This window comes from Rhincodon typus, chromosome 5 (assembly GCF_021869965.1).
Source record: "Rhincodon typus isolate 14 chromosome 5, sRhiTyp1.1, whole genome shotgun sequence".
Lineage (NCBI taxonomy): Eukaryota > Metazoa > Chordata > Chondrichthyes > Orectolobiformes > Rhincodontidae > Rhincodon > Rhincodon typus.
In genome coordinates this window covers 105,382,865-105,404,887 of record NC_063336.1, presented here as the reverse complement: position 1 = coordinate 105,404,887, position 22,023 = coordinate 105,382,865, and the positions used below count along the sequence as shown (strand labels likewise).

Here is a 22,023-nt window from a genome sequence, read left to right as displayed (position 1 = left end):
TCTGGTCATTATTCTAACAAACTTTTAACTCTGAGGAATCATTGGTACTTATGAGTTTTTGTTTTGCTGTTTGATAATGTTTCAATAAATATTGCTTAACTCCTGACTTGCTGATAGTGCAGAAACGAGTACACTGATATCCTGGGGAGGATTCAAAGGAAGAGCAATATGGCTGATAAGTAGGAGCTGGGACTGTTAAGTTGTGCAGAAGGACTTATGGCACAGAACACTTTTAACTTCAGGTTCTGGTGATGGGGAAGGTACTGAATACTGATAGTTGTAGGTAATGTTGATCTGGACAGTCTAATTTGCCTTGGAATGAATGTGTCAAACTAGAGGGCAGTGGATCAAAATCATTGAGATTAAAAAGAGATTTGAAGGCATTTTCCTTTTCCTATAAAATAGTAGAACCTGTAAAATTATAAAAAAGCCAAAATGTAGAATAAAAACATGGCAGAAATATTTGATGCATTACTTAATTAACAAAAATGAAGAAGAAATATCTGGTTGCAGATGTACATGGTTGCATGTAGGGCCTGATGTGACAGGAATCAATGAAGGGTTATTTCATAGTATGATACTCGCCATGGCAGAAGATATTTGATTCAATTAGCCCATCCTCAATTCCTCTTGCTTTAACTACTACTGTAATTTTATGTGTTCATAAATTATTTACACAACAAAGTACTTATGACCAGAAGAAAAGCAAATAATTTAGAATCAGAGCCCAAAATCATAGCACTTTGTTTAAAGAGACTGTTTAGTTCAAAGTCTACGTCATTGTTTCCAAGAGTGTTGATGTAGATGGCTACAGACTGGGATCTAACAGTTTCTGCGATATTGGGTTCCAGAGATTGAGTGTGTTCAAGACTGAGAGCAGCAGGCCAAGATTAAAAAGTAAAATTTTGGGAAGTATTATTGTGAAATTTTGCTCTCTTTGAGGATCAGACGTTATTTGGAAACTTGCCTTAGGGAAATTGAATAGTTTGCCATTAACATAGGAAATGCTGAAGAAAATCAGTAGGTTTGGCAGCATCTGTATAGAGAGAGCAACAGAGTTAATGTTTTGAGTCCCATGACTATTACTCAGAATCTGTTCCAAAGAAAGTTGTCAAACTAAATAGGATGATATTCAGGATTAATAATCACTAAGATCTTTGAAAACCTTTTCACTGTTGATTAAATTAGAAATCATTGTAAGATTGGGACTAAATACATCAAATATGTAATAACTCAAGTTTGGAAGAACAAAATAGACTTCGAAGTTGTACTGAAATAATCTGTAGTAAAATATGTTTACGCAGTCTTGACCCATTTCCTAGTGGATGTGAATTCAAAGCAGTGGTTTGGTAACAAAATGAAATGAGTTTGGCACTTGGCTCAATTACTGTAGAAATTCAATATTTATTTTGAGAGACATGCGTTTGAAATTCTTTGTAAAATAATTTATTTGTGTGTAGCAATATAAAATACAGCTGTTTTATCCATCTTAAAAAACACAATCTATAAACTTTTAAAAAAAGTTCCATTAACTAACTTCTTTCCCATTTTTTTCTACCTGATTATTTCAGCTTATTTTTGTTATTCATTCTCTAATCCTTTTCTACACTGATTGAAGCTATGAAAAATGAAAATTTTTACTTTTCTACCTGTTGCCTTGGTTTTCTCAGTTCGTATCACTCAGTCCCATACGACGGAGTCCATGTCTTTTAGCTACAAACGCTCTTCCACCTCTGTCACCCTTGCCACTAAGCCCTCTTATTCTTACGTCCATGATTCTGATTCTGAGTCTGAGTCAGATGAAGATGCAGAGCCCTTTGTACGTACACAGTCTGATCCTGGCTCTGAGCCTGAACTTGAACTTGATTCCCCAGGTGACGTACTGCATGTGACTTGAACGCTATTTGCTTTTTAAAAATAGCTCGATTGTTATTAGAGTTTGTCTAATAGTCTTTGTATTCACAAAGATTGAGGTGCCAAAATGCTGTTTGAAGCAGACTATGACTGCATGCAGGAGAATACAGAAGATAAAATATTACTTTTACATAAAGCTGTGTCATCTTCTTTTGTATTGGCATTGACCAATGTGTAGAAACCCTTTCTTATCAATACATTGAGCTAAAGATTCAGTAAAATATTGACATTTAACTTATTAACTTTGAATTTAATTCTTGGCATGGCTGATCGCCTTAACCTCTTGATTTTAAATTATATGGCTTTTGTTCTCGTTACAGTGCAGATTCTTGACTCTAGCATGTTCTGTTTTGTTCAAACAAGTTAATATTTAAGAAATCCAGTGATTTGGACAAGTTAAATTTGATTCTTTTAAAAAAATATTGTAAATTACTGTAATTTCTTTAGTGCATAGTATTTAGTATTATAAATGGTGGGAAAATATACAATTTCAAATGCAGATTGAAGATGGAACAATATTTCTGCAGGTTTGAATTTCTACATTTCTTCGCTTTAAGATAGTCACACAAATTGAGTATGGAAGATGTGCTTCCAAGCTGGCAGTAACTTTTCAACACTCTGTGTTTGTTAATGCTGGATTACAAATGCAAAGTAAAATGATTAGTTGAATTAGGCTTTTTAAATCTATAAATGATAAGATACTGGCGTCAAAACTGCCAGGAAAGCAAGTATCGATGCTACTCCATTTAGATGCCCAGAATGTTTGGTCAACTGGGAGTATATTTTTTAAATTGCATTTCCATTATTCTCAGAATCCAGATTGGAAGGTTGGCTTTCCTTACCCATGAGAAACAACACAAAGAAATTCCTATGGCGGAAACAGGTATGATTTTTCCTTCCAATAAACTTCCCTTTTAAGTGAATATCTGGATTAATAATCTTCAGTTGGGTAAAGTATCTGTTTGAAATTTAGTGTTACTACATGTATAAGTAGGTCTCTGGGGTCTGGTGATGACTGCAGTGAAATAGCCAATGATATGCCTTTCATGGTTTATAGGTGGTGATCAGTTGAGTAATATACCAGCATATAGCTTTGGATATTTTAATGAATGGCTTACCTGTTAAATCCTGACAATTTGTCAGATTTGCAGATGTGAAAAATAGTAATACAATATTTAATGCAAAAGTATTAACTGATTTTTGCACAAAGTTTTTATGTAAAAATGAAGATTGTGGTCGTTTTGGTTTGTAGAATTTTCACGTATGTATTAAGGATGTAGATATGGTTGCGACTTCTTATCATTGTTCTGTCAAATCCAAGGGATTTGGATGTGAATCCAACTAGCAATTATGATATCTGGCTCTCTGAGGCTATGAATGTGTAGTCTCAAACTGAAATTGAATTTAACTGAAACTTTTGAAAATTGTAAAAGAAACTGCAAAGCAGTCAAACTGTAAATGACCCACTGAAAGATGATTTCTGTTAGTGCTAAATTGTCTGAATAAGGCCTAATTACCGTGAGCATGAGGCTGAGTGAGCACTTTTAACTTTGGTGTGGTTCAAAAAGGCCACAAAATTTTAAAAATACACAGACTGTTGATGCAGAACATGTTCACAAAGGACAGTAAAACATAGGAATTTGGTGGAGAGGACTGTACAGGGCTGCTTTTTGCCTCCTATTTCCGTTTTGTGTTGGAGATAAATGTTTAATTTAGTCTAACCATAAGTTAAAGTGGTTCAAGGAATTAATTCAAAATTATATACCAGGTTGATTATAAATGAAATATAGTTAAATAAATAAATATAAATAGGGAAAGCAGTGCAGGTGGAGTGCCACATTCCAGCTGTGATGTCTGTGGAAAGCAATACAATCCTGGATAGCCATATATGCAGTTTAGTCACTGTTTCTCAAGGAGCTCCAGCTGAGATTTGAGCTGCAATATAAAGCACAGTCATCGTAGGGTACCAGGGAAGGCGAGAAATTCCTGGCCACTGATCCAGGAGGCATTCTCCCCTGTTAGACTAGAACTGGTACGTCCCATTAGTGGTCATAGAAGAGAAAAGGGATCAGATTGCAAGGCAATCCCAGGTGCGTTGCTGGAGTAGCCTCGGCTTTTATCCAATATGTCCAAGGCTGTTCCTGCCTGGGTGGATGAATGCAAACTAACTGCAACACCATGCGGTATGAGGAGATTGAAGTGCGAAGTGTGGTGGGGAATGTGGTAGCGATGGGAACGGTATGGTTAATGTTAAATATTGTAGGTATTGCAGAGAGACCCAAAGGCCATGTTATATGCTTGTGCCTTGGTTAAGGGCATGTTGTTATGGTTGGAAAAGGAATTAAAGGGGGTAAATCCTGTTGTGAATAGTCCACGTGGAAACCAGTAATGTTGGTGGAAAGAGGTTCTGTTGGAGGAGTTTTAGGTGGTAGGATCCAAATTAATAAGTAGAATCTCAAAGGCAGTAATCTCTTGAATACTCCCTGGACCTCAATAAACTTTTATAGTGTCAGACAGATCAGAGGATACAATTGGGGTTTGAAGAGTGGTATGGGAGGTGAAGGATTTGATTCATTGGGCACTGGCAACAGTACTGTAGAAGGAGGGATCTGTTCTATTTGATGAGGTGCCAGTTAAATTGGGCTGGGAAAAGTACCTTTACACACTGAATAACTAGCATAGTAGATAGGATTTTCAACTTTTTAAAATGGTGTGGCATTATGTGGTCCATGTTGACCTGCACCATAAATTAAATATTTATTCTCATCTTTGCCTACATTCTTGGCCTTTCTCATCCCCACCTTTGGAATCTCGTCCAGCTCCAAAACTCTGAAAAGAACTTCCTTTTTCTGATTCTGATCCCTTATTCATCCTCCCTCCACCAAATGGCTGTTGAGATTAATAGATTTTTTTGATTGGTATCGATCAACATTGCATAAATTGAGTTGAGATTTGGATCAGACATGACTGAACAACAGGTAAACAAGTTAAGGAAGGGGCTGAATGGCCTACTCCTTCCCCTCTATTTGCTCCACCATTAGTGACCATATCTGCAGATGTTTCAGTGGTACACTGTATAAATCTATCCCTCTGTCCATCTGCTCCTCCCCTCCATACAGATTCACAGAATTGTTATGGCCTAGAAGGAGATCATTCAGCCCATTCTTCAAAAGAGCATAATTACATCATGCCAATCTCCTCCTCTTCCCTTCATTCACTTGCACACTAGTTCTATCTAAATAATCATCCACTGCCCTCTTGTATGCCTTAATTGAATTTGTCTCCACCATACTTACAGGCAGTGCATTCCAAACCCTAACAACTTGCTGAGTGAAGAAGCTTTTTTTTTTCTTGCTTCACCCTTGCTTTTTCTCAACTTTAACCTATGCCCTCTCTTTCTTGTTTCTTTTTGTAACTCAGCTTGCTTATGATTTTGAAAACCTCTATCACATCTCTTGGAATCAGACTGGACTCAATGTTAAGTCTGTTTCTGTCTCCACGGGTGCTGGCAGACCTGCTGAGTTTCTCAAACATGTTCTGTGTTTGTTTCCTGTCAGCCGTCTTCTCTCCAAGCAGAACAGTCCCAGCTTGGAACATACGACAGTACAGCACAGGAACCGGCCTTTTGGCCCTCCGTGCCGACCTTCTTCAATCTAACCTGATAACTGAAGTTTCTCATTTCTGGAATCATTCTTGTAAATTGTTTCTGCTCTCTCTCCAATACATTCAATACACCCACAGCTGTGCACAATAAATCAAATATTGTCCAAAACTGTGCCCCTCATTGTATCCTTAGTTTGGAATAAAAGTATAAAATGGAGTCTGTGCACCTTCAAATCCTTATCATGGCCGTTTTCCATGCTGAGTCTGGCCTTTGTGATCGTGTCCACGTTTTCCCCCTCCATGGAGTCCCCTGTATCATTTCTCCTCCTTCCTTTAACTTTGCCCAGGGTTTGGCCTCGTGTTGCTGAGTGAGATCCACGGCAGCTACCAGGGGAGCTTGAACTCGACCATATGGCCAATTTGATAATCGTGTCTATTTTTTTTCCGTGTATGCCTCTGCAACCCTTTGAGATGCCTTTCAACATTAAAGGTGCTTTATAAATGCAACCTCCTTATGTTGATAAGGTGATTAGTCCTAATATTAAGATGGAATGGAAATATTTTGGTTTCAGTATCTGAATAAAAAAAATCAATTTACAATTTTTAACACACAAGTCTTCAAAGCTTAACTGTAATAGTTTAGCTGCTCTTGGATAATATTTTTCTTATGTTTTACAGTATGTGGTTGTGAGCAGTAAGAAGATTCTATTTTATGATAGTGAGCAGGACAAGGAATTGTCTAATCCTTCAATGGTATTGGATATAGAGTAAGTAACTAGTCATATGTAAAAAAAAAAGTAGTATTGAGGAAATAGATGATACATTAAGTTATGAAGGTGAATTGTGTTTGGGCTATCCAAACCGTCTCTGAGGCACAAGTCAGGAATGTGATGGGATATGCCCCAATTGTCTGAATGAATACAGCTCCAGCAACACTCAAACTCAGCACCACCCAGTTGCTTGATTGGCACTCCATCCACCACCTTAAACATTTACTCCCTCCATCACTGCTGCACTGGCAGCAGCGTGTGTCATCTGCAAGATGGACTGCAGCAAATCGCCAGTGCTCCTTCACTGGCACCTTTCAAATACAGTTCCTACCAAATTGAAAAACAAAGGGACCACATACTTGGGAACCCTACCATCTGTGAGTTGCTTACTATTTTGCAACTTTCTGTTTAGCAATGTATTACCATACACAGTCACTGGGGCCAAATTCTGGAGCTTGTCCCTTGAACAGTTGTGCGGTTGCACCATTTTGACTGCAGTGGTTCAAGAAGTGACTTAGCACCACTTTCTCAAGAGTTGTTAAGAATGGGTAAACGTTGCCAGTGATGCCTTTATCCCATGATCAAATTTGAAAATAAGCAAGTGCTAATGTAACTGTACTGTTCGGAAGTTATGCACACTCCACATCATGAGTGTTTTCATAGTCTACGTCATTTATGTTTGAACTGAATGAGCTTGCAATTTTGCACAGCTAAGGAAGCTTTCTCTGCGCTTGGGGTATGCCACAGCCGGAGTGTCTGATGCTGACAATTAGTGCCAAAGGTGAAAAGTGTTTTCCATTCTTCATGCTTTGGCTCCTTCACCTTTACAGATATTTCCTTTGTCCCTCTTTGTACAGAGACAGTCATGCTTTCTTTTGTGCTTTCTGCAAATCGTTCATTAGTTTCCTAATTCAAGAACAAATTAAAATGATTTTGAACATTCAAAGCCAAATACAATTGGGCGCCATCTCAATCTATCAAGAAAGTGAAAACTGTGAATCGACATTGTACTTCAGAGAACTCTATAATTCATGTGTTAGTTTTAGATAGCTACTCAAGTTATACTTAAATGTCCATATTATAAAAGTGCAGCTGCAGTAGAATTTATCAGTGTTAACATGGTGATTTAAGTCAATGTTTCATTTTTTGTGTGTCCAATTCACTTTCAATCACAGTTTGCTCATACACAGAAGAAAGGCATTCTCAAATGCCTCCCAAATTTGTGAAGTCTCTGAATTACAGTTCGAAGTAACCTTTCTGTAATCCAAAATAGTGACAAAATTTAATGTCCTGTTATGTAAAAGAGTTACAAATAGCAAACGAATGAAGCTCAAAAATACACTTTTTAAAGTAGCGTGTTGCGTTCTTGGTGATTAATATTTGAGTGACAGGTGCAAATGTTTAAGTGCCTAACTTTATCTTGAACAAGGATAAATGCTGCTATTACTAAACCTCGCAGCTAAATTGCTTTAGTTTTAATAAGTAAATAGTTACAAGTCGTCAATCTTAATAGGAGCACCAACAAGTATTTAAACCAATGATTAAAGTGAAATCTAGATTAAATTTATCTTCTATCTGTGTGCTTCGTATAAAAGTTACCCGTAAAGATGTATCAGTTTTTTTGATGTTCTGGTTGCCAATTTTCAGTCCAGGATTTCTGCTTAACCTCTCTTATTTTCTGTGATTAAATGCGATCTAATGAGAGCTTATGAATGTAATTCCTCTTGTCATGTAAAATCATTATAGTGCAAAAGGAGTAACAGTTTTGGAGTGTTTTTAAAAGATGTGGTGTCTGCTGGTCTGGTACAACAGAGTGGCTTTCACTTTTTCTCAATATGTCTTTTGGCTGATATATTTTAAAATTTTGAAAATGGCTGGTGGTAGAATAGTGTCATCTGAGAATTTTTATTTTGTCATTTAAATGTCGCTTTTTCACAGCAAACTTTTCCACGTTCGGCCAGTTACGCAGGGTGATGTATATAGAGCAGATGCCAAAGAGATTCCTAGAATATTTCAAGTAAGTGGGTCTTTGCAATCTCTGCCTTTGAAACTTATTGAAGAGCTTTGTTTTAATTAACATGTTCCCTTAAAATTGTATACAGTTGATTATAAGTTTCAAAACTGACTGGCATTCAAAACATCTCTGTCCTGTGCTGTATAGATCCTATATGCTAATGAGGGAGAGAGTAGAAAGGAGCAAGAGTTTCCAGTGGAACCACCTGCTTTGGGAGAGAAGTCAAGCTACATCCCTCACAAAGGTCATGAATTTATACCAACGCTCTATCATTTCCCAACCAACTGTGAAGCCTGTACGAAGCCACTGTGGCATATGTTTAAACCCCCACCAGCTTTGGAGTGTCGCCGTTGCCATATCAAATGTCACAAAGATCATATGGATAAAAAGGAGGACCTTATAGCACCTTGTAAAGGTAGGTATTAGGGTATGTCCAGGTTTCACATTTTTTAGCATAGGGCAAAATGTTTTTGCAGTTTACTTACAATTTGATCCATCTCAATAAATTTCACCAAAAATTGCATGTTGCAAATAATTTAAAGTAGTTGAAGGTTTGTTTTGTAATTATGCATTTTTTTCCTTCAGTGTACATTTGTAAAGAAATTTGTTTCTAACTGCATTTATTTGCTAAAAAGATATTGTAGGTTGAAATTGGGTGATTCTTTTCCCAATGGTTTTTAGTGTTGGTCATCACACCAAAGCATAACTTTTGAGTGTGGTGAATTAACAATTTTCCTTTTTCCCCTGGATAATGTTTATAATATTACAGATCATCCACAAGTAACTTTCTGATCTTTGTTTAAAATATATTAAAATAACAAATTGAATGCATATTATACAGATGAAAAAAGTGAAGAAAAATAGCACAGTACAACTCATTCTTAGGTTTTTAAAAGAACAAGATAGTGTTACAAACTCCCCAGAATCTCCTTTTGTGTCCATGTGACATTTTGTTTTAGGACATATTGGCTTATTCTTGCTGTAAGTCCTCAGTACCACAGCTCAGATGGCTGTTAAGGCTCAAAGCCTTCCTTGTATCCAGTTTATGAACCCGTCTCTAGATATGATGTGAGTCACATTGCTGAAGGTTTCCTGTATGATCCTGGACCTCAGGAGGAAACCAAAATAACTTGCCACTTACACATATTGTTCAAAATGCTTTCAAGTCCATAACCTAATAAAGAAGTAAGTGAGAATGAAAAGTAGAAAACCAAAAGAAAAAGTCCTTGAGAAAAATCTCTAAGGAAGGGCCTCAAAAAGCAAAATTACTCTCTGCCTTGTTCTAGATTGCTGTATGCAATTCAGCTGTTTACCCATGTCGTCCCATGGATGCCAGTTTTCAGCAGGTAGCTCTGTTATGAATCTATCCTATTCAACACAATGGTAGTCTGAGTAGCATGATGGCAAGGGTGTCTTCAGTGTGAAGACAGATCTTGGTCTTTGGAAAAACTACAACTACCAATACTGTCATAATCAGATGCATCTGTAACAAATAGATTGGTGAGGGCACGATCAGGAAGCTATTTCTCTCTTGGTCCTTTCACCATCTGCTGCAGGCCCAGTCTGACAGATTTTCTGAGGGATTCGGCTGGCTCAGCCGAATACTTCAATCAGTATTGGTCCAGCTGTTCGTGACTGATGTATATTGAAGTACTCAACTCAGTGTACATTGTGTCCCTACCACTTTCAGTGCTTCTTCTTTGTGGTAATCAGCATGGAGGAATACTGACTTATTGTGTTAGCTGGTCATCAACAGTAGGTTTCCTTGTCTGTTTTTGATCTAATGATCTAATTTTTGATCATTAGAAGTTATGGTGTCTAAGTCAATAATGAGTACTCTCTGTGCCTTTATACTGCGCCTTTTGTAGCATCAGTAAATCCCAGTTTATTTAACATTTTCACTACTTTAGGAATTTAGTTATTTTTGTCAGAAATGTGGCATTGAATTTATCACAGCCCAGTCCCGAAAGTTACATTGAGATTATATCCATTGTGAACTTGTTTTAAAGATGCTTGTTGCAGGGTAAATATAGACAAGGGCTCCAGTTTAAGTCCCCCGCATTTCAGTCGTGCCATCAGATCTTTTACAGAAAATTGTCAGGGAATGGAGGATTGAGCATCATGCTTCAAGCTATGTTTGTTTGACGTACTCTGAAAATCTAGTTTAAATTAATGTCAGCATATTAAGAAAGGTTCTACAAATTCATAAGTAAAACAAGAGGAGAATGAAAGAAGCTTGAAATTATTTAAAATCAGGACTGTCACCAGATAATTCATGTTTACCCAGTCTATTACAGTGTGGTAAATGTGCTTTAGTGACCAAAATCCATGAAGGCAAAGAATGAATTAGCCACAAACTCCAGAAATCCTCTGGAAAATTTCAATCTCAAGCAACCGATCAGACCATCAAATAGATTTGAGGAGAAGAGTGAGAAGCTGTGCTTAATTCACGTGATGATTCACTCGTTACTTACTAGTAAATCTATCAACAACAATCATGGAAGAGAAGCAACCTGTGATTAGAGGAGTGATGAGTAACTAGGTATGTTATTACCAACAACAAGGCAACCACTGGGGACCCAGAGGGGTGTTTGGCGACAGCCAGCAGGGAACCAGAAGGTGGGGCTAGGAACAGCTCTTTTGCATTTTGTCAGCAGGGGAAACGGCAAACTGCCTTTTTGTCAAGGGATGACCCTTCTCTGAACTGTCTCCATTGCTAGTATATCTTTCCTTAGATAAGGGGACCAGATCTGTTCACAGTATTCTGGATGTGGTCTGACTAGTATGTTCTGTAGTTTTAGCAAGTCTTCCCTCCTATATTCCATTTCTTTGAAATAAGTACTAATATTCCATTTGCCTTCCCTAAGGAAAATGAAAGAACTATTGAAATTGTGCTTATTGAAAGTAGTTTTGTCAAAATGGATGATGAGATAAAGAAATTGGGAGAATAGATAGTGTCTGAACCAAGTGAGGGAGGACAAAATGGAGTCAAGGTAGCTGTTGGAGTCAGAAGGACGTGTGCAGGAAACAGCCCTGATACATGCATAACTGCACTGGTCGAAGAAGTCCTTGGGGAAACCTTAAGTCAGACGGGACCGAAGAATGTTTTGCATCATCCACAAAGCCAGGTCTAACGAGGACCAATAGTAACACCTCTAATTTGGAGAAATTGAATGGAGTCAAGGGAGAAGTTGTCAATGTGAGATGGTGAGATTTGGGTGGTGAGATTTTTTTATTCATTCATGGCGTGTGGACTTTGCTGACTGGTCCTGCATTTGGTGCCCATCCATAGTTGCTCTTCAGAAGGTGGTGGTGAGCTGTCATCTTGAACCACTGCTATCCATTTAGTAAATACACACCAATGTTAGGGAGGGAATTGACCTAGTGACAGTGAAGTCTGGATAATGAGTGGCTTGGAGGGGAACTTGCACGTGGCAGTTTTCCTAGTGTTTGCTGTCCTTATCCTTCAAAATGTAGTGATCGTGGGTTTGATTATGGTGTTGAAGGAGCCTGAGTGAAATCGTGCAATACAATATATGGTATGCGCTGCTGATGGAATTGAATTAATTTTATTATCACATGTACAGTGAAAAGTTTACAAGTCGCCACTTATGGTGCCATCTTAGGTACAAAGGTACAGATTCTCGAGTACAAATTCTTAGGGAAAAAAATATTTACAAAAGTACGACATTACAGACATTTAAAAATACAAAATTGTAGTAATAATTTAGGAAAATAGAGAAATAAAAGTTCAGAATAACAGTCTTCCAATGATAAAACACCTTAAAAAAAGAAAAACAATTTTTTAAAAAAGAGAATTTAAGACAAAGTCCACTTAGTCCATTTCACGGCTTTGGGCTCGAGGGCCTTGACCCCATGTTGGAATCCCATGATGCTGCGTGTCTTTGGTGGAAGGAGTGAATGTTTGGGGATGTGGTGCTGAGTAAGTGGCTGCTATGGCTTAGATGGTGTTGAGCTTCTTGAGTGTTGTTGGAGCTGCTTTTAACCAGTCAAGTAGGAAATATTCCGTCACAATCCTGACTTGTGCCTTGTGTACAGGCTTTGGGGAGTGAGAGGTGAGTTACTTACTGTAGAATTCTTAGCCCTGACCTGTTTTTGTAGCCACAGCACTTAAATGGCTAGTGCAGTTGAGTTTATTGTCAGTGTAACTCCGAGGATATCGATAGTGGGCAATTCACTGTGATGGTAAGCCATTAAATATCGAAGGGCAATGGTTAGTTTCTCTGTTGTTCAAGATGGTCATTGCCTGTTACTGACGTGGTGCAAATGTTACTTGCCATTTGTCAGCTCAAACCTGGATATTGTCCAAGTCTTGCTGGAACATAGTTTGAACAAAGACCGCTTCATTATCTGAGTTGTTGCAATAATGCTGAACGTGATGCGAGCATCTCCACTTCTGACCTTAATATGGAGGGAAAGTCATCAATGAAAATGGTTGGGCCCTGAAGAATTCCTGTAGACTTGCCCTGAAGTTGAGATGCCTTATTTCCAAAAGCCACGACCATCTTCCTTGTGTCAGGTTTGATGCCAGCCAATGAAGCAGAAGATGGCCTTCTGGAGCAAATGGAGGGATCTTTGATCTGTCCTGCATACAGTTTGGGGCAGTGGATTTGAAGCAATGATGCAAGTGTTTAGGGGATTTGATTCTAAAAGGAAATTAGAAACTAGTAAAATGGATAGAGGCTGTTGAGCAGTTGTGGATGTAGATGGAACGACACAGGAAAAGGGAGAGGGAGGTAGTGTTGAGGTAGGAGGTAATCATTCCATGGGATAAGAAGCAAGAAATTGTAAGCTTATGTCTCAATGCAGATTCTGTGTGACTTGAACATTTCCAGTATTTACTGATTTTGTTGCCAATCCCTACATCTGCAGGAATTTGCTCTGTTGTCTTCAGTCCCTCTGTCTTTTTGACATTTGATAATGCACTCTTTCCTACAACTGTCTCTGTATATCTTTAAGGTTTTGGAGTAGATTTGTAGCTCGGGTTGTGGGTGTTGAGGTTGGTTGGCTCGCCAAGCTGGTTTGTTGTTCCGCAGACGTTTTGTTACCGTGCTTGGTAACATCCTCAGTGCAGCCTCTGATGAAGCGTCGGTGTGTTTTCCCACCTGGCTTTTAAACTCTGGGATCTGTTGCGATTGGATTGAGATGACTGAGTATTGGTCGTGTCTTTTTGTAGCCAGTTGGTGTTCATGTACTCTTGTTGTTAGTTTCCTTCCTGTTTGTCCGATGTAGTGTTTCTCGCAGTCTCTGCAGGGGACCTTGTAGATGACATTGGTCCTGTCCAGGGCAGGGAGTGGGTCTTCAGTTCGGGTGAGCACTTGTCGTAGGGTTGATGTGGGTTTGTCTGCCACTCTGATGCCCAGCGGTCGTAGAAGTCTTCTGGTGAGTTCTGACGTGTTCCTGATGTAGGGTAGTGTGACGAGTGTGTCGGGGTGTGTAGGATCTTTCTGATGTTGTTCCTGTAGGCATCTCCTGACCCAGTTCTTTGGACATCCATTATCCTTGAACACTTGGAAGAGGTATTCTTCCTCCTCTTGGTGTTCCATGTTCCATGTTGCTGCAGTGTGTTGTTGCCCTTGTAAATAGCATTCGCACACAGCTTCGTTTGTGTGTGCTGGGATGGTTACTGTTGAAGTTCAATACCTGGTCTGTGTGTGTGGCTTTTCGGTGTACTTTCGTTTGCAGTTCTCTATTTGTCTTGCGCTCTACCATGACGTCCAGGAATGGGTGTTGTTTGTTGTTCTCCTCCTCTCTGGTGAGTTTTATTCCGGTGAGGGTGTTGTTTGAGTTTGTGTGTCTCTTCTAATTTGGTCCATTTAATGATGACAAAAGTGTCGTCTACGTCGCGTATCCATAGTTTAGGTTGGATTTGCGGAAGGGCAGTCCTTTCCAGTCTTTGCTATGGATACGACGACATGACCAATACTCACTCATCTCAATCCACATGGACAAGGAGAACCACGACTTCGACTGGGACAACACCAAGATCCTGGGACAGGCTAGGCAGAGACAAGCACGAGAATTCCTGGAAGCATGGCACTCCACGAAGCAGGCTATTAATAAACACATTGAACTCGACCCCATATACATTCCACTACGGAGGAAACCTGGAAGTGAGGCAACCCATTGCAACGGACCCCAGAGTTTAAAAGCCAGGTGGGATAACGCACCGACGCTTCATCAGAGGCTGCACTGAGGATGTTACCAAGCACGGTAACGAAACGTCTGCGGAACAACAAACCAGCTCGGCGAGCCAACCAACCTCAACATCTGTATATCTTTATTTCAGTATTGGTGATCCCTCTGTCATTCTTATAAATGCATTTCCTTTGCCACTTGCCCTTTCATTTTCTATTTCTGTTTCACTCAGCTTCTGTATGCACGCAATTACTTGACTTCTACTCTTCTTTGTCTGTTTCCCTTTCCATGTCTCTTGTTCCTCTCGTTATCTCCCATGTAACAAACTTCTGGTATTTTCTTATTGGTGTTGAATATTTGTGGCCTGTTTAATTGTAGTTCTTCACCCTGGCATTCAACATGCAACAAAAAGTGTATGAGTGACCATCCTGATGAAAAGTCACAGGTGTAAAACACACTTTACAGATACAGCTAAACTTGCTCTATGTTTCTAGTTTTTGCTGTTTTTATCTCAGATTTCTAGCAGTACTTTGCTTCTGTACTCTACAGGAATAGTGATCTGCATCAAGAACTCAATGTCTTATTCTTCTCCTTAGCCTTCATAGGCTTTAAATAGTTGCGACACCTGATTGAGAGAGGCATATACAAGATTCACATTTAGTCAGTACTGAAGATCATTAATCTAGTTCCTTCTCTTTTGCAGTGAATTATGATGTTTCATCTGCAAAAGATCTGCTATTACTAGCTAATTCAACAGAAGAACAACAGAAATGGGTGAGTCGATTGGTGAAAAAAATTCCAAAGAAACCTCCTGCACATGATCCCAACTTCCACAGATCTTCTCCAAGGTCCTCAATGCGGGTTCCTCCTAACCAATCCATGAGGAGGCCGAGCCGACAGCTGCCACAAACTAAGCCCAGGTAAATACTATTGATCTTTTAGGTTTAAGCCTCTGTCACTTCAGTGAAAATTGTAGACTGAAAATCATTATAACCAAGCAATCTAGCCTTCACAAAGTTATTCACTATTCTGCTATTAACAATGTATTCTTGTAACATTTGTCAGTCCAAACAATCTGCTGCTTGCAGATATGTATGCTTCTTACATTTAACAAGGAGTGCTCACGTTAAGTTACAAATCAATGAGTGATAATTCCTGATTTTATAATCGCTTTCAATATACATTTACTCAGTTCCCAAGGAGTGGTTATATTATTCAACAAGCACCTAAAGGCCTTGAGGTTGATTCACAATATTTCAAGTTGTGAAGTTGAATACACTGAATCTCGTAACTTGTGCAACAGAAACAGACAAGTTGATAACCACACCCAGTTGCCCCATCGTTGTCTTTTGGGAACGGTACCTGACGTCCCTATGTGCATTGGCCTACGTAGAATAATAAACGTGATGAACTTTTAATATCCTCAACATAACAATGATGGGCAATAAATGTCAGCTTGTCAAAGGTATACTTTTTGGAATCTGTTTTTGAACAGCTCTTCCTTGGAAACCACCTCCTACCTCCACTTTCCTTTTAAATTGTGTTCTAGTTAGCAAACTGCATTCTTCATTCTGACACAAATAAAGTTAATCTTTGTTGTTTTTTTCAATTTTTTAACATCATCCTTTTATTCTTATTCTGCACTTAGATTATCCCAGTGTTGAAACCTAGGTGTTCTCTTGTCAACAACCTAGTTACTTTCCCTGTCCGTATCTTTTCTCTCAACTACTGTTTAAACTAACCTCACAGAACCCAATGACTTCAAGTATGTCTTCTCCTCCTTCTTGTCTTATTTGTTTCAACTAATTTGCACTCTTCCATTTCCGCAAACCACTCCCCTATAAGATTGCTTTGATTAGCCCTGACAAGCCTTTCAGAATGTAGCCTAGTCTTCTTACATTCTCAGTGATCCTGTTTAAAGTACCACATGCTAATTATTGCAACATGAAAAGCACTAACATCCTTTTTCAGAATAGCTATAGTATTTGCTGCCAATAATTTGACTTGCTGTTAGTGTAATGCGATAATGTTATGGTCAAATGAATGGCACACTGTATAATTTACATTTTACCAATACAGCAAACCAATTTGACTCCTGTCCTCATAATCCTATTTCTTAATTAAAATTGGCCACCATTTAAATGAAATGTTTGGTGCTAAACAGCTTTGAACTGCAATATTTTTAATTGTAAGAATTTGCTTTGACCTGTGGCATAGGAGACCACTCTTGGTCTAAGGGAGAGAAAACAGTGAACCAGTACTAATACTTCACATTCTGAGGTGTGATTGCATGCATTTTTAAAATTTCTATCCTACCCCTCTACTGAAACTTAATTTCTTTGCAAGGATATGATTTCCAACCATCCTCCTAGACGCTCTTGAAGTAGCTATTGCAGTACAAATGTATGAGCTTTGACATTAATTGGCACCAATGAGCATCACACCAATTCTGATACTGTTAAATCTACCTACCCATTTCTATGGCATAATGATCTAGGAATAAGGAGCTTTGACCAATTTTTCACTCCTTAATCCAGGCCTCTGAGATCACTTGAATTGCATCTAATGTCATTATCTGTATAATCAGCTAACCTAACGTAGACCAGGGATCTGTTTTGTACTCTTGTTTATCTATATGGTTCTGCTACTTGATAAATTCACTAAGTCAGGAAGGAGCTATGCAAATACTATCTTACCATGTTTTTAATACTTCTCTAACATGTAAATATTTGCTTCATTTCCATCTTTATTGCTATTCTTGTAGCTCTGACTCTGGTCCCATTCTTCGAATCATCCTACATTGATACATTTTAATTGTACCAGTAAGTTTAGCGGGTCACTGTAGTTTTGCTTTGCATGTGCCAATGCTGAATTTAAGACTTTTGCCCTAACTGCTTTATCCTGCATGATAATTTTGCACCTGCAACTTCTTTGTAATCTGCATGCAAATGGAAATTATACTTTTCATTTCAAATTCATGCTTTGAAATCTGATACCAATCTTGACTAACTCTTAAAAGTCTCTAGATCAAATATCTCTTAAAATTATCTGAATTCAATCAGTTCCACTATTTGTAGAAGCAAAAATAACACTGCAGGTATTGTCAACTGTGCAATTTCTTGAATTTTTGATGGAGAAATATAAACCATGTACTTTATTCCTATTTCTTGAAGACAGTGACCCAGTTTCATAGTTTTAAGCAGAGTTCTGATGCCTTGTCTAATTGTCATTTTCCATATGTGTATCTAGACAGGAGTTGTAGAATTGGGAAAAATGTTGTTCATTGTAAAGAAGTGTAAAAAAATGATAGTTGAAATGATGTGCATTCACTAAATCAATTTGCATTCCCTGAACTGTTGCAGATTGCTTGATATGGCCTTTAAAGACTGGGACTGGCCGTTTGATGATGATGATGATGATGATGATGTTTTTGATTTTTGAAGAAGTTATTTTACCTGAATGGGGTAACCTATCAAAATACTGGTTTTGAAGTCTGCAGTGATGTTTATCTGAAGCATGGTTTGGCTTGAGTGCTTCTGTAACTTTCTTTGAAAGTTGAAATTGCGAAAATCCAGCTTTGTAGTAGTGTGATTGCTAAAATAGACGATTTTAATAGTTTGTTTTAACCATGCACATAGTTTCAAGTTCCATTATTTTTTTTGGCAGCTATAGCAGAACAGTCTAATAATTCAGTGCCTGGTTTTCATCACTAAATAGTGATGAGAATTCTTTATCTCAGGACTTTCTACAAGCAATTAATCAGCAAATTGATTTTTTTAAAATAGAAGTCATGAAAGCTTTGTTTCTGGACACACAGATCCTACCAATTAGTGTTTCCTTGTAACAGCTAAGTGTGTTGCCTTTTCTTTACCATCGACAATCTACCATGAAATACTAATGTGAATTAAACATATTTCAATATTTTTGAAGGCAGGGTTCAGTAAAAATGATGTTACTCCACAAGGACAGAAGCAATCAATCTATGAGCTTCCTTTGAATTTGTAGAGATTTTTTTGTAACCTTGTAAACAAATAGGCAAGCATTCTTTCTTTCTAAATATATGAAAACTGGAAGGCTATTTTAGAACAGTCCTTACTGAGGATCACCTTCAAGGTAGATAAAGGATTAAGACCATAAGACATAGAAGTAGAATTAGACTATTCAGCCCATTGAGCCTGCTCCACCATTCAATCATGGCTGATATGTTTCTCAACCCCATTCTCCTACCTTCTACCTGTAACCCTTGATCCCCTTCCTAATCAAGAACCTATAAATCTCTGTCTTAAATATGCTCAATGACTTGGCCTTCACAACCCTGTGTGGCAATGAGTTCCACAGAATCACCACCCTCTTTCTGAAGAAATTCCTCCTCATCTCAGTTCTAAAGGGTCATCCCTTCACTCTGAGGCTGTGCCTTTGTGTCCTCGTCTCATCTACTAGTGAAAACATCTTCTTCATGTCCAATCTATCCATGCCTCTCAGTATCCTGTAAGTTTTAGTCAGGTTCTGCCTCATTCTTCTAAAGTCCATCACGTACCGACCCAGAGTCTTCAACTGCTTAAACTCGAGCCTCGTTATTTCCAGATCTGTGACAAAATATAAAAATTTTATAAAATTACACAAAATTCATAAATTACCTATTTTAGACCCAGATTGACAGAAAGCATGGACTAGGTTTCCTTCCCTACCAAGAATATTGTATTTATTACAAATTTAAAAAAAGATTCTAACTGCAGATAAGCAATTATGAACCGTCAACATATAACTCTACTTGTTAAAACTCTAACCTGTTTTAAGACTCCCCCTACACACGGGTTGGCAGACACAAAATTAAATGGGTGTCATTGGCAGAGAGAAAGACTGGAAAGGAAGTTATGTAGTACCTATCAACAGAATTTTCTGAGATGATCCTTTTGGCTTGTCAGTTCCTGCTGTTACTCAATCTTCATTCTCCAGATACTTTAACTTCTGTGCAGGAGGTAGAGAGTAGCTGATTCATATTTATAACATCTCTGGCATGTTGTTAAAGAGCCACAGCTTGCAGCAATTGATGAAGCGAAATAAACTGACTTCCTTAAGGCTTAAGTTTTTTAACTGCAGAGAGAGGATAGATCCTTCCTTCTTAGTAGTCCGATGGCTTGTGACGCAAACATGTTCAGCCATGTAGAAGTCAATCCCGTAGTTGCTGGCAGGCATTCCTCAGAGCCGTCAGCTATTTATTGCCGACTGAAACTCTATTCAGGAGTGCTAGGCTCCAGTTTGTCTGCAAATAGACTCCCCCCGCCTCCCCGACTGCTTGAGCAAACAGCAGTGTAAACAACACTTACAAGTGTCAGGGAACTTGCTTTTAAAAAGAACAGTAATCTTCTCCACAAACTTTACTTTATAAAACAGTCCTTTCCCATTTCTGTCCACAATCTAAAATAAAAAAAATGAAAAGAAATTGTTTTTACACTGCTTTTAATTGACTTTAACAGAAAAAGTGGAGAATCTTATTGAGGTAATTGAATATTTTAGGAGGGTGATTGCCCAGAACGCAGCCAGGACAATCTCTCCTTAGGTAACATGGTCAAGCTAAAATATATGTCATCATAACAGCGATTGTAACATACTAGTGAAATTTTAGTAAAATTAAACTGATCTGATGGGTAATTGTGGGTAATTATCTCACCCCTAGCCTTCATGATGTTAAACAATAAAACTTTTATACTGAATTTGTTTAAAATTATTTTACTAATATCACATTTAATTGAAGTTTTAACTTGTGTTCTGGAGTGTTTTTTTTTGTATTGATTTGTCAATCTGTGTGTTTAATGACTTACTGCTTGTTGTTATCATATGCATTTACCACTGGTAAATATGGCACACATTAATATGTTTGTTTTACTACAAGCATGCAAATGATTGTGTGTAGTGTGTTTGTTTTCACCATGCATGTGTTTCTGTTTAAACAATTTGTAAATTTTTTAAAACAATAAGAAGGGAGTTTCTTTTTTGTAAAAGCTAAATTCGACAGATGTTAACAAGTGAAGAGGGTGTTATTAGACTTCATGGCTGTGCCACTCTGTCAATTTTATTACAGCATGCATCTCTTCTTTGAGGCATTTCCTTATATAGTTGATGTGGTGTAACGGCAAAGTGGCTTTATTAACATATTTCATCTCATCAAAGAGCAATGCTTTATTTTGTTTCATGGTGCATGGACCTCCAAGGTCTGTGCGCAGCAGCAATTGCCGAAGCTGGAATTCACTGCATCAGCACACTGATGTGCACGAAACCTCATAAGTGTGTGTGCAGTTGTGCAGCTTAAAGGGAACTCAAAGTGGAGGCTTTAACCAATCACATCTAACAACCTGCCCTGCAAACACTGCTCATGTTTTGATGGCTCAGCCAAATTCCACTTCGGTTGCTGAGACAATCCACATTTCTTTTAAAGTCGATTTGCTCTGTTCCCCAATGTTAACTGGTCTTGTAAAAAGAAATTCCACAAACTGGAATTGTACCTTCACCACAAAGTAATCAGAACTTACACCATACCTTATCAGTGTACAATGGTTTGTTGAAATCCACCCATTTATTTCTGAGATTTACTGTTTGCAATAAAACTAGCAAATGAGGAAAAAATATTAATTCCATCAGTCTACAGCGGCAAAGATTGTGAAGTTGCAGATTATGAATTTATCTAATGTTTAACACAGCAGTTAAGCCACAAAGTATTTGCTGGATCAAAATGCATGTGCTATTAATACAGGATGGTATGTATATAGTATGCTCATCATAGGCTGAATCAACTGGATTTCAGCTGATAGATTTCATGTTATTTAGGGCAACGGCCAAATGGTCTAATTCTCCTCCTATATCTTATGGTCTTTTGTAGTTATACCAATACTTGACATTGATGCAAAATCCATGTCACCTTCCCAGGAACTTATCTTGCACTGATTTGAGATGTATCACCTTTGTGTGAGAAACTTTGAAATGCAAAATATATAATTATTACGACTCCCGATAATATCTTATGCAATCAAATACTAAGTTATGCAAAAGCACCTGTTCTGATGATGTCATTTTTTTTGTGAAGAAACAGCTGACCTTTCTCAGTGACCAGCTGAGGTAGAATTTTTAAGGCAGGAACTCACTTTTGGTGATTTCTGACTTCTGGCACAAGTTATTCACAGCTAATTTCACAGCTAGCATTGGTTCTTAAATGGCAATCTGGAACAGATAAGCTTGTTTGAGTTAATTTGCTTTACGTTTTCTAACTCAAAGATCTGCTTTTGTGATCTTAACGAGAGCCAGCAGGGATGGCACCTTAGATGCTTTCGTCTGTTTCTGATATTTGTTACCATAGCTGACACAAATTATATGAAACACTTGCTTACTTAGTAATATATACATTATATTAATTACCTAAACATGAGCACATTTTTTTATTAAATGTGTGGAACCCATGTAGTTTTTCATTTGTGCCAATGTGGATTACTGTTTGTGAAAAATCCAATTTACTAATTTGTTTCGTTGAGCATTTGACAGTAATTTATTTGTTCTGATGGCTTTGAGAAG

General features: G+C 38.0%; 2 protein-coding genes across 4 annotated transcripts in view; one reads left to right on the top strand and one right to left on the bottom strand.

Moving 5' to 3' along the window:
- Window positions 1–22,023, top strand: part of rock2a (rho-associated, coiled-coil containing protein kinase 2a) — a 218,753-nt gene that overhangs the window by 194,468 nt on the left and 2,262 nt on the right. The window contains exons 27-32 of one of the 2 annotated variants that reach the window (XM_048596540.1): window positions 2,727–2,797; window positions 6,196–6,284; window positions 8,226–8,304; window positions 8,449–8,716; window positions 15,164–15,380; window positions 17,823–17,916. In XM_048596540.1, coding sequence (XP_048452497.1) covers window positions 2,727–2,797; window positions 6,196–6,284; window positions 8,226–8,304; window positions 8,449–8,716; window positions 15,164–15,380; window positions 17,823–17,901 — 803 coding nt within the window. In that variant the 3' untranslated portion in view covers window positions 17,902–17,916. Of the gene's footprint in view, window positions 1–2,726; window positions 2,798–6,195; window positions 6,285–8,225; window positions 8,305–8,448; window positions 8,717–15,163; window positions 15,381–17,822; window positions 17,917–22,023 lie in introns of those variants that run through there. The other variant, XM_048596539.1, reaches the window with a different exon arrangement.
- slc66a3 (solute carrier family 66 member 3) overlaps window positions 19,745–22,023 on the bottom strand; it is a 65,324-nt gene continuing 63,045 nt past the window's right edge. The window contains exon 6 of one of the 2 annotated variants that reach the window (XM_048596544.1): window positions 19,745–19,878. In XM_048596544.1, coding sequence (XP_048452501.1) covers window positions 19,844–19,878 — 35 coding nt within the window. In that variant the 3' untranslated portion in view covers window positions 19,745–19,843. Of the gene's footprint in view, window positions 19,879–21,656; window positions 21,676–22,023 lie in introns of those variants that run through there. The other variant, XR_007262067.1, reaches the window with a different exon arrangement.